Source organism: Polyodon spathula, unplaced genomic scaffold (genome assembly GCF_017654505.1).
Source record: "Polyodon spathula isolate WHYD16114869_AA unplaced genomic scaffold, ASM1765450v1 scaffolds_1771, whole genome shotgun sequence".
Classification (NCBI taxonomy): Eukaryota; Metazoa; Chordata; class Actinopteri; order Acipenseriformes; family Polyodontidae; genus Polyodon; species Polyodon spathula.
In genome coordinates this window covers 1,878-12,698 of record NW_024473246.1, presented here as the reverse complement: position 1 = coordinate 12,698, position 10,821 = coordinate 1,878, and the positions used below count along the sequence as shown (strand labels likewise).

Genomic DNA, 10,821 nt, shown 5'->3' with positions numbered 1-10,821 from the left:
GTTTCTTTTTTTTTTAAAACATGAAGCTGTCAGAAAATGTTTAACTGGAAAATGTAGCTGCTGAGGGAAATATTTATTTTGTAAGCTGACCAAGTCCTTATTCGTGTATCTTCATCATCACTGCTTCATTAGACTAAAAGGAATTCATTCTATACTCCTTGTGTGCATCAAATTGTATCACACCTGTGGGAGAAGATTTTTCAACTAGAAAGAATGAGCAGTCATTCTGGTATGTAAACTTTTTACTGCATTAATAGTTTTCAAATAATTTCAGTATCACACAAGAAGAGATTTTGAATGTAGCTCAAAACTTAAAGCTGGCTTGATGATAAATTTAGTTTTCTATAGTTCTCATTTCCATTGCAGTTTTTGATATTTACCCAACCTTGACACTGCAAAGCACAGAGCAGAAAACTGAACAGTGGAATGTGTATAATGTAAAAACTACATTTTTTTTGTGTGTTTTATTGACTAAAGAAGGGCAGTGGGATCAAACTTTTGTTGAAAATGTTTATAATTGGTGGGGAATGCAATTTATATCAGACTAATCATATTCAAGTCCTAGTGTGCGGAATGTAAGTTTAATGCTTTTTAACATTTTATTTCCCATTTCGTATTTATTTTGAATGTTACAACATTGAATGAAAAGGGCAGTGTATAAAATGTATGGTTTTAAAATTGGAATATTTTTGTTCTTATAGGATATTGATGCATGTTCTCATTTCTTTGTCAAAAAAGTGGTTTGGAACATGTGTTGCACATGTGCCCATAAAATGTACCATGAACAAATACAGAGGTCTACTGTTTTTTTTTTTCTTAAATACTGAATGCATACACTATTGGAGATTATTAAAAAATGCCCACGTTAACTTGTTTAGTTCATTGATATAAGAGGCACACGCTCATGGTTGATATTACAAGCAGATTCTAGGAAGTGTGTTGATAAACTAGCTTGTAGAAAATACTCACAAATATGTGTTAACATGGGAAAATATACGCCATTCTATGGTAATGTTATATGAACCTGTTTATACTCATCAAACCAGTTCTGTAGAAGTTAGTTAAGGATTAGTTCCTTTAACAGCGGTGAGGTTGCCTGTGCCTCTCTGTATCTTCACTTTTTCCAACTGTAATTGTCTCAGGCTAGCAGTTTGAACACAAATCCACAGCTGCTCGAAGACAGGGCGATGAAACTGAAAAGGCAGAGAAAGTTTTGTCGGTTCCAATCAGGTCCACTTTGAAACCTCATACAGCGCTTTACAAGCATCTTCTGAACTTATGCTCTCTTGGGTTAATTATTCCAATTAACTCTCCTTTAATTAAAACTTGACATCAGCGCACTTCACTTTGTTAATGGAGGGTCCTTATTTTTATACCCCAGGGGTGGGGTCTCATAGGTAAATGCCCAATAAAGTTACATGTTTCCATATATGTTATACAGTCACTGCAAAGCTTAATATTCATGAAACTAAACTTAATAGTTGGAAAAAACCAAGATGTTCCTTACAAATCCATTGTCAAAACATGGTCCCAAGTTTTTGACATAGCAGCTCCAGTTTTCAACACCACCTCACATGTGCCCATGAAATGCGCCATGAACAAATACAGGGGTCTACCTTTTTTTTCGTAAATACACACTGAAAACAACAACTCTTAAAAAAACCAATCAGCAAGAAGTAATTTGTTTTTTTAAGACTAGGTCTGCATTCACACTGGGTCCGTTTCAAACCGGACGGTCTGGTTTGTTTCGTTTGAAAAAATGTTAGTTTGGATGCAAGCTAATTTTATTTTTTTTATCCATGTTCCTTTTCCATTTTTGTCAGGACCGAGTTCATTTGTGCACAATGCAGTTTGCAAGTGCCCTCGGTTCGTTTATATGGCCTGTGAACCCGGTGTTTACAATATCCTCCAAGGCATATTGAAAGATGGCAGCTATTCATCTATTGCTCCGGTTTTTAAATAGCATTTTTTTCTTGTATATTGCTGTGGAAGAAAGCACTGGGGGAGCATTTCGCTGATTTAATGGATACATTTCTTTGATGATGTACAGTTTGAGAATGCAGTTTGCGCAGTTCTGTACAGTTCTCCAAATGTTGGCATTAAACAAAGTTATTTGAGAAAATTACATATTTTGCTATTTTTGTGAGTTTTGTCCAGTTCCACTTTGATTTTGGTGTCTGATCGAATTTTCTACCAGAGCTTAAGTTTCTCGCACTGTCCATGTAGTTTTGACGGTTTTTTTTTTTGTTTGTTTTTTTTTTAATTCACTGACGCCGTAGCAACTCTGAAGGCGTTAACAAAAATAACAGTATATAAAATAACTCAATAATAGTTAAAAAAAAAAAAAAAAAAAACTTTGGTGGGTGAATTTATTGCAGGTCATAACAACTCATTATTTTGCTTGTATTGTCATCTAGTCAAAGCATGTTAAATGTACAAAAAGCCAGGGGGCAGGGGTGCAGCGTCTTCTGGCTTTCGTTCCACCCAAGCGCTCAATTACTTAATTCGTCTAATTTTTTTGATTAATTGGACATGCGTAACACTTCTCTACTGGACTTAAATGTTTTATAGGTAGTGTACCTTGAACCAATGCTTTAAATTATCAACTGTAAAAGACACTGGAAAAATATTAAATATGTCAGATTGAACAAGTAATTGATCAATTAGGTAAATTGAGAGCTTAAGTTGGAATGAAATAGAAGACCCTGCGGCCATCCAGGACTGGAGTGTGACACCCCTGACTTAGAGCAACATTGCCAACATACTTCTTTTTCTTTTTTCTTTTTTCTTTTTTTTTTTTTTGAGGTGCGGGAAAAATCCTGATTTTTGGGAACCAGTATACCTTGTATCAATCACAAGAATGGCTGATTATGAACCTTGTGCTCTACAAGAAACCAGAAGAGGGCACTAATGTGTTAGGAAAGTTGCAGTCAACTAAATGAAATCACACTGTGTTAGCATAGGATTGCAGTGTGTGGTTTATTGGAGCAGGAGTGAATGCAAACTGGAACAATCTGAACCACACCCTTTTGTGTAAATGGACTGTACCTTACATTAGTGACTCTTTCACCTGACCGGTGACATATATACTGTATTGGTGTAGTTCTTGTTACACAAATGTATGCTATAATTCTCAAGGTCAAGCTCAGTAGTGGATTTGCACTTGAAAAATAGTGTTCCGTTTCATGGTAGCTATTGGTTTTAATATGTTCATTAAATTGCACATTAAACGATTCCTTTATGTTCCTAATAATAATAATAATAATAATAATAATAATAATAATAATAATAATTAATGTAAACCACATGAGGACTGCCACACATTTAAGCGCGCCTTAATGTATGCGCTTTAATTTGCAGTAGTACGGTAGCGTTACGCTCTACAACTTCCTGTGTGGCGTCACCGATTTCTACAACGCGGTATTTTTGTAATGGGAGCGAAAAAGAACAAATACAGACATTAGGACTTCCTGTTTAGTTATATGGTACACAAGCAACATGGTAAGTTTTAAGCGTGTGTTTGCGGTATTTTTAAAAACAACTAGTTCTAGTTTTCTTGTATTAATGTTAGCTTTGACGAGAATATTTGACAAGTGTTCAAAACTGAATGTCAGTCCAATTAAATACGATTACTGACCTTGGTTTCTGTAATCTGTTTTTATTTGGCCATTCTGTCTTTTAAAATAGCTCTCTTTCAATACATATAGTTTAAGGATTTCATGGTTGTTTTTTTATTGTTCTTAGGATGCAGACGAGCTTCTACAACAGGTTAGTAAAATGGTGGTGTTCGTTTTATACCTCTGCCACGAACTGCCAACCTACCAATAAACACACGTCTGTCTGTTGCTCTTAAATTTGTCCTGGTTGTTTCCTGTTTTGCAGAACGTTATCTTTACTTTAAACATGCAAAACTAAATATGGTACACAAAAAATGCACTGTGCTTATTACTGGATAGTATTGTGTTAGAAATCCAAAGATTTGGACGCATGTAAGATATACTTGTACTGAATTAAATTGTATATGTTTTTTCATTATACTGCCATGGCTTATTTTAGACAAAGGCTCTGGCAAAACACATGTCAGTGTACCAACCCAGTCTTGCTCCTGACATTACAAGTAATGCTGTGGTCTCTGAGAGCGCTATAGAGGAACTATTGATTGAGTGTGAAGAGAAATGGAAAGAACTTGAAGAGGTATGTTTATTTCTGTTTGCCTTTTAAACTCTATCACTGCAAAACAGTTTAGGATTGAAGTTTGTGGATCCAGTGGTTAAAGAAAAGGGCTTGATACCAGGAGGTCCCTGGTTCAAGTCCCCGCTCAGCCACTGACTCGCTGTGTGTGACTCTGAGCAAGTCACCTTAACCTCTATTGTACCTAGTCTGTGATACACTCTCTGCATTTATTTGTATATTATGAATTGTTTCTTTACTCTTCCAGTTGCAGAATAAGTTAACACTGACAGAAACTTTAGATGACGCAGGCTCTGAGGTAATGTGTTAATTAATTTTAAACAAATACATTCTGAACAATACTCTAAATAACATGAAAGTTGGTAGCTAAGGTGGCGCGCAGTTCAGATTCTTGAAGCTGAGACTTGCTTGTGCAGATGCATGTAGTGAATCTCCTCCTAAGAAAGGACAAAACACAGGAAGGGATCTTTGCAGCAGTTAAAGTAACCCATGCACTTCCCATGGTATGGAAAAGCTTTTTCACATTGAGTGTCTGTTTACTTGACTGTGCTTTTTCTCTTGCATAAAGGTGTGTTTTTTTTAAATATAATTTCAACTGTTTACCTTAATGATTTACTCTATTTGTTACAAGAATAGAGCTTCTGTTTACTTGCTTGTTTCAGATTAGAGAAATATATTTGTTTGTTTTTCACCCTCTGTAGACAGTTTAGATTATGTCCCAGTATGTTGCACCAGTTGAAACCACAGCAATTTAAATTTTATTAAGCTACGGAGTTTTATATATATATATATATATATATATATATATTTATATATATATATTATATATATATATATATATATAAGGTTATTGTATTTATTCAATAAACTTCTTAACCTACCTTGAAGCACCTTGAGTACAGCAGTGAGCTAACATCTGCATGTTAAAAGTACAGTGAGTAAGGCATTCAGAAAAAGGAATTTGCTTGACCCAAATGTTTTACATCCAAGTATTTCCTTCTCTGCAGTTTTCTCAACTTATGACCCGTGTAAAGGCTTTAACGTCTGAATTAAACCAGTGGCAGAAAAGAGAACCTGAACGTAAGTGTTTTGGGAAATTGTATATATTTTTTTCCACCACCATGTGTTTATCAATGTCCTAAATCATTTTTAATTAAAGTACAAACATCCACAATTATCTTATTTTCTCAGTGCTGTCTAAGAACCATGATGTTCTGGTTGCTGTTGGAAAGGAAGAGGTAGGTTTACCTGGGAGGAGGGATTTAATATGAACACTAATTTAAGTCTATACTGTTTACTGTAAGTAGATATATTTAAGAAATGTGCAGTATGGAAGTGATCTCATCTAAAGTATTGCTAATGTATGTATTAATAAAACAATTATTTTGTTAGTTGCAGAGAGTAAACAAAGAGCTTGAAATGGTGCTGTCCTGTTGTCAGACAAAGAATGAAAAATTAAACCAAGATTTGAAAAGGTTGGTTACATTGTGCTTTTCTGTCCTTTAGTCTTGATGATAATTCCATTCAAGTTAAAACCAGTGTTGCTCAGTTTTTATTCTACAGGTATCTTGTACATCTGCACATAGAAGGAAGTGCTTTTAATTTCACTCAGCCTGAACAATATGTACTTTTTACTGTTGATGTATTTGCTAGTTAGTCCCTGATGTTATACTATTAAACACACCTTCTGCATATTGCATTACAATCTACTACAGTTCAAACATCTCTACACAACTGACATAGTTTATGATGTTTGCAGTCACTGAGTGGTTCTTGTAATTTTTTATTTTTTTTCTTCTATTTCATGTTTTAAGGTGCATTGTCCTGTGTTTAAAAGTTGTTACTTGGTTCTAGTTATCTGCTGTAGACACATCTTGCATCTGCCAGAGAGTGTTCTCTCCAGGGTGATCTCCAGCGCCATCTAGTCAACACCACCTGAGTTGCCTTTTGTAGTGCTGGCAATACAGAGAAGGTGTTAACTAGATGATGTGTCGCTTGCAAACTTTGGCTGATCCAGCCTGTGTTACAAATGTCTGTGGCTGGCAACTAGAATTGAAGAGCCACTTCTGGCTTGCCACCATTAACCTAGTGTTGTGCACAATTTTATCTTTTTATTCACAGTGAACAGAAGTGGTTGGAAGAACAAGAAGAGCTGTTAAAGGCTGTTACTGACAAGGCAGCTGAACTGCAAAATGAAGTGATGGAATTCTCTGAATCGAGGTGTGCCAAATTGGGTGGTGGCTTTTTGATGTGTGCTGATACTTTCCAGAGAACAAAATTTCATCTAGGCCTCCAAAGCTAAAATGCTTATGAACTAGAGTAGTGCCACTTGTGTTATGTAGCGATATAAAATAGTTTAGTTACTGCTGTACATTATTCTTTTATTTAACCCATATGCCGTAAAGTGGATTATTGTACAGAAACTTGGTGTAGTTATACACCTGATGTAGAAAGTTTGAGTGCTTAAATATTGAATATTTATTTTAGAGCAATGCAGGAGCTCAAGGTGAAAATCAATCAAGTTAAAACCTATCAGGAAAAACTGCTGGAAGATCTGGGGGAGTTTATTGAAGAACACTTTCCTCTTCCGCAGCAACAAGGAAATGCAAGCAAAAAGAAAAAAGTAGGTATTTCTGGGCAGGGAAACTTTTAAATGGAATGTAAATGTAACACCTGATAAAATGGATAGAACATTTGACAATTTTTATTTTCATTTAGAATGTTCCTCAAGAACCCACCGCAGACCTTATTTCACTGCAGGAAATACTGGAGGTAAGGCAATTTCCAATACATGATGTTTTATGTGGGTTATTTTTTTAAACCTGATTTCATAATGTTCAGTACATCTTCTCAATATGGAATCCGTTTACTTTTCTACAGCTGTGCCCTCAAGATGATATTTTTCACTAGAAGGCAATTGCATTTCATGGAGGAAACCTATAAATATTCCTGCCAATCTGAGCAGAACACCTACTGTATTTATTCTTTTGTGTTTTCTTTCCAAATATAGCTTCTTATGAACAAGATCTTACAAACTCCTCATGAACCATATGCAACAATTGATAACACCTTTTGGCCACCTTATGTTGAGATGTTGCTTCGTTATGGAGTTGTATTAAGACACCCTGAAGATCCAAACAGAATTCGGATGGAAGCTTTTCATCAGTGAAGACATGATTCGCAATGTTTTGTGTTTTCTTATATTTTTAAACTTGTGTGGATAAATGGTGCCTGTTTTAAGACAAGTTGCTTGATCGTCATTTTACGTTATGCTTTCTGCTGTTAAAATAAATTGAAGTGTAATAAAATAACCGTGTGCTTTTTGTTTGAGTGGATCCACTCTTGTCAAATCCTGCATTCTTGTTGTGCGTCTATTGTCGACACAATGTCACTTTGTACTGTATGTAGTGGTCCAGATAAAAAATCAGAACTAAACGCAATAAATTGAAACTGAATACGTAAAAGTACACAGAAATTTTACTGCACAGCTTGTCTATCCTTTCCCTAAAACCTACATCTCCCACAATCCAATGTCTTTAGTTACTATAATATCTTTATTTTTATATAGTGCCTTTCATGGTGGACCACCCTCACAAAGCACTTCACAGAGGTAGGCTGTGAACTGTATTATATGCAGAGTCACTTACAACATGACATTGATTTAACATCTCATCTGCAGGATGGAGCACAAGGAGGTTAAGTGACTTGCTCAGGGTCAAACAGTGAGTCAGTCAGTGGCAGAAATGGGATTTGAACCGGTGACCTGGTTACAAGCCCTGGACTTTATCCACTTGACCACAGTATAATCGTAAATCTCGAAAAACTACTCACTTCTAAATCTTTTGTAGTCATTTTTGTATTACTTTAGTATAAATACATGTTAATTTGGATTCATATGTTGTTTTTTTCTGACTTTATGTGAACGAAAAGACACAAAAGCGCCCGTTTTCTCATTGGAAATAGTCATATTTCAAAATATCACTGTCCTGGTCACAAAAGCAAAGTTTGTGGGGAATAATAGCCATTTTCTATACTTTTGAGGCATAAGCAATTAGGAAAAATTGTTACACGGTGTAATAATAATAATAACAACAATAATAATATATTTAAAAGGCAAACAAAACTTCAGAGCAGTAGCATTTTTTAAAAGGCGTTTGTATTTTGTATCGCTAAAATAGACTATTACTAATAGTATTACTCGCGTATATAAACAAGTGTAGGAACAGCGAACAGACCAGTAACTTAATGATACAGAAATGTACAACAATTACAAATTTCAAAATTCTGAGAATCGGACTCCGGATGCTGTTCGCCAAAATAATAACCCAATACATACATAAATAAAAACACTAATTATAATGTGTCTGTACCAAACAAACACCTGACCAACCACATATTAACATACCGTATTTCTTTGTGGGAGAGTTTCAGCAGTCAGCGTACGTAGTGTCGCTTTTTGATGACGTTTAAAAAAAAAAAGTGAGTTGTGGTGATGGTTGTAATTACTCTTATAAAATAAAACTGAACAGAAACTATTTCAAGCGGTCTGAAGATGCCTTTTAAAGGGTTACGTTTTGCAGGAAAGGGAATATTGTTAGTACGCAGAGCCCTCCTCGAGCACCCAAGGCACCGATCAGGTAAGGGTAAAGTTACATGGTTTCGTTAATGTTGATGTTACGAAACCGTCAGAATAATATTTATGTAATTTAATGTATCGTGAAGTGTAATTTTCTATATAGATGTCCACGCGTGTCTTTTTGTTGTAATAGAAAGGGCAGTTAATTCGTAGTTGTTATTTTGAATGAATTGATTGTTACATCCCAGGTAGTCCAGGCTACGGGAATAACTGTACTGTTCTCTTAGCCTATGATAAAGGTCAAAACTACCCCTACGACTCATGTATACTTATACTGTTTTTAACGTGCCCTTTCTCATGTGGCAACAGAACAGCTCGCTTCATTGAGGTTGGTTAGCTCTGATGGGAAACCAGAAGCTAAGAAAGCACCACTAAGGACTCCAAAAACCCCACAAGGTAGATTTGATAGTCCCGAGCAAGCTCCTAAGGAGACAGATCCTCTGGAAAGTAAGTTCACTACTCCACGTATCGTTTATGATTGCTTTTTGGTGTCATGACGATACAATTCAAATTGATAATAGTATTATCTTGGATATTCATCTACCATTTATTTTTTTATATTTACTCCCTAGTTATTTTTTTTTTTTTAACCTGTAAAATGGGTAAAGGTGAGACACTTCTCAGTCTAATGAGCGAATTTTTCATGCAAAAATACTGTATCACTTAAGATCTTTTAATTTTGTATAGTGCTTTAAAATTATATAACTACTGTTATATCATTTTAATACATTGTTGTTTAATCCATTATAGGATTTCCTGATGACATAAACCCAGTTACTAAAGAGAAAGGAGGACCAAGAGGCCCTGAGCCAACTCGATATGGGGACTGGGAGAGAAAGGGACGATGCATTGATTTTTAATCCAACGAGAATGTCATAATATATGCTTATTTCTTGTCTGAGAAATGTTAAGTTCAGAGGATGAAGAAATACATTGAACAGTGAAAAATAAAAAGATGAATCCCCTTTCTTCCTGTTTTGTCCCCCCCCCCCCCAAAAGAAAACAACTTCTTTGTTAACAAGCTGACAGGTACAGAGATATGCCTGGTGGAAAATGTGTGGTAGCAAATTACAATATTAGACATATTTGGCCTATAGTTACAGACTTCTGAAACACTCATTAGACCCTGGATTTTCCACTGTGGGTCCTATGTCTTGTGGCATTACGACTCCCTGGCACATACTGTAGTACTATTATTTAAATGCCCCTTAGGAAGTTTGTCGTGCTAAAGAAGAACACATGAAAGGAACTGAGTTGTTGAAGCGTTGGCTATATGTTCTATTATTTTTCTTAAGTTATAGCATTCAGAAATGGCATGAAAATGGCTTTTATTAAGTATTTTGTAAATAAAATGCTGTAACAATACAGTTGTATATTATACTGTGTTTTTTAGTGTCATGAATGTGTTGCCTCTATTGTTTATGTAAATATTAATGTATAGTACACTATATGATTAGGAAAGTTATTCCTCAAATGGGAAGTCGACAGACATTTCATACAAGTTTTATTGTCAAAGCTACATCAATATATGTGACTTGTATATGTAAACAATAAAAATTGCCTTAAATCCATATACTCATTAGAAAAGCTATTCACATATACTGGTACATTGTTTAGTTGGGGGTTTACATCACCAGATGATTTTGCACTTTATATACATAACCTCAGATCTGAAAGTTGTACAATTCTCTGTCATTTCGGGAATTCTAAGACAGCTGCTTAATAATAACTTACTGTAAAAATCATACCGTTAACTCTAGAAAAAAGGCTTTGCTGCTAACACTAGTTTGACAGCTGTCAGTTTTGGCTTTATAAGCATAAGTACTGTACATCAGTAGTACTACTTGTCCTTCAGTTTTGAAGATCTTCACGTCACAAAGGTGTGTTAGGAATGACACAGCGATCCCATACATGTACCTGTTGGCGGAGTGATATTAAAACTCACACATCTATATATTATGTAGTGGATATTTGTATGTATGTTATCCAATATT

General features: G+C 35.2%; 2 protein-coding genes across 2 annotated transcripts; both read left to right on the top strand.

Moving 5' to 3' along the window:
• Positions 1 to 3,405: 3,405 nt before the first annotated feature.
• On the top strand, positions 3,406 to 7,625 carry LOC121310167 (centromere protein K-like). Its single transcript, XM_041243446.1, has 11 exons — positions 3,406 to 3,501; positions 3,745 to 3,768; positions 4,057 to 4,194; positions 4,439 to 4,489; positions 5,199 to 5,271; positions 5,383 to 5,429; positions 5,584 to 5,666; positions 6,313 to 6,411; positions 6,679 to 6,814; positions 6,910 to 6,963; positions 7,202 to 7,625. The coding sequence occupies exons 1-11, from the start codon at positions 3,499 to 3,501 to the stop codon at positions 7,358 to 7,360; spliced, it is 867 nt and encodes a 288-aa protein (XP_041099380.1). The 5' UTR covers positions 3,406 to 3,498; the 3' UTR covers positions 7,361 to 7,625.
• A 1,022-nt stretch (positions 7,626 to 8,647) lies between these two features.
• LOC121310166 (succinate dehydrogenase assembly factor 4, mitochondrial-like) lies at positions 8,648 to 10,398 on the top strand. The gene is made up of 3 exons (XM_041243445.1): positions 8,648 to 8,828; positions 9,137 to 9,274; positions 9,578 to 10,398. Exons 1-3 carry the CDS (start codon positions 8,744 to 8,746, stop codon positions 9,685 to 9,687), a joined length of 333 nt encoding a protein of 110 aa, XP_041099379.1. The 5' UTR covers positions 8,648 to 8,743; the 3' UTR covers positions 9,688 to 10,398.
• Positions 10,399 to 10,821: the final 423 nt, after the last annotated feature.

Bases quoted from the DNA above. Each gene is read 5' to 3' on its own strand.
- LOC121310167 (XM_041243446.1), top strand. The intron at 3,769-4,056 runs GTTAGTAAAATG...GGCTTATTTTAG, and splicing joins CAGACGAGCTTCTACAACAG to ACAAAGGCTCTGGCAAAACA. The intron at 5,272-5,382 runs GTAAGTGTTTTG...TTATTTTCTCAG, and splicing joins GCAGAAAAGAGAACCTGAAC to TGCTGTCTAAGAACCATGAT.
- LOC121310166 (XM_041243445.1), top strand. From the start codon at position 8,744: ATGCCTTTTAAAGGGTTACGTTTTGCAGGAAAGGGAATATTGTTAGTA. The intron at 8,829-9,136 runs GTAAGGGTAAAG...ATGTGGCAACAG, and splicing joins GCACCCAAGGCACCGATCAG to AACAGCTCGCTTCATTGAGG. The intron at 9,275-9,577 runs GTAAGTTCACTA...AATCCATTATAG, and splicing joins GGAGACAGATCCTCTGGAAA to GATTTCCTGATGACATAAAC.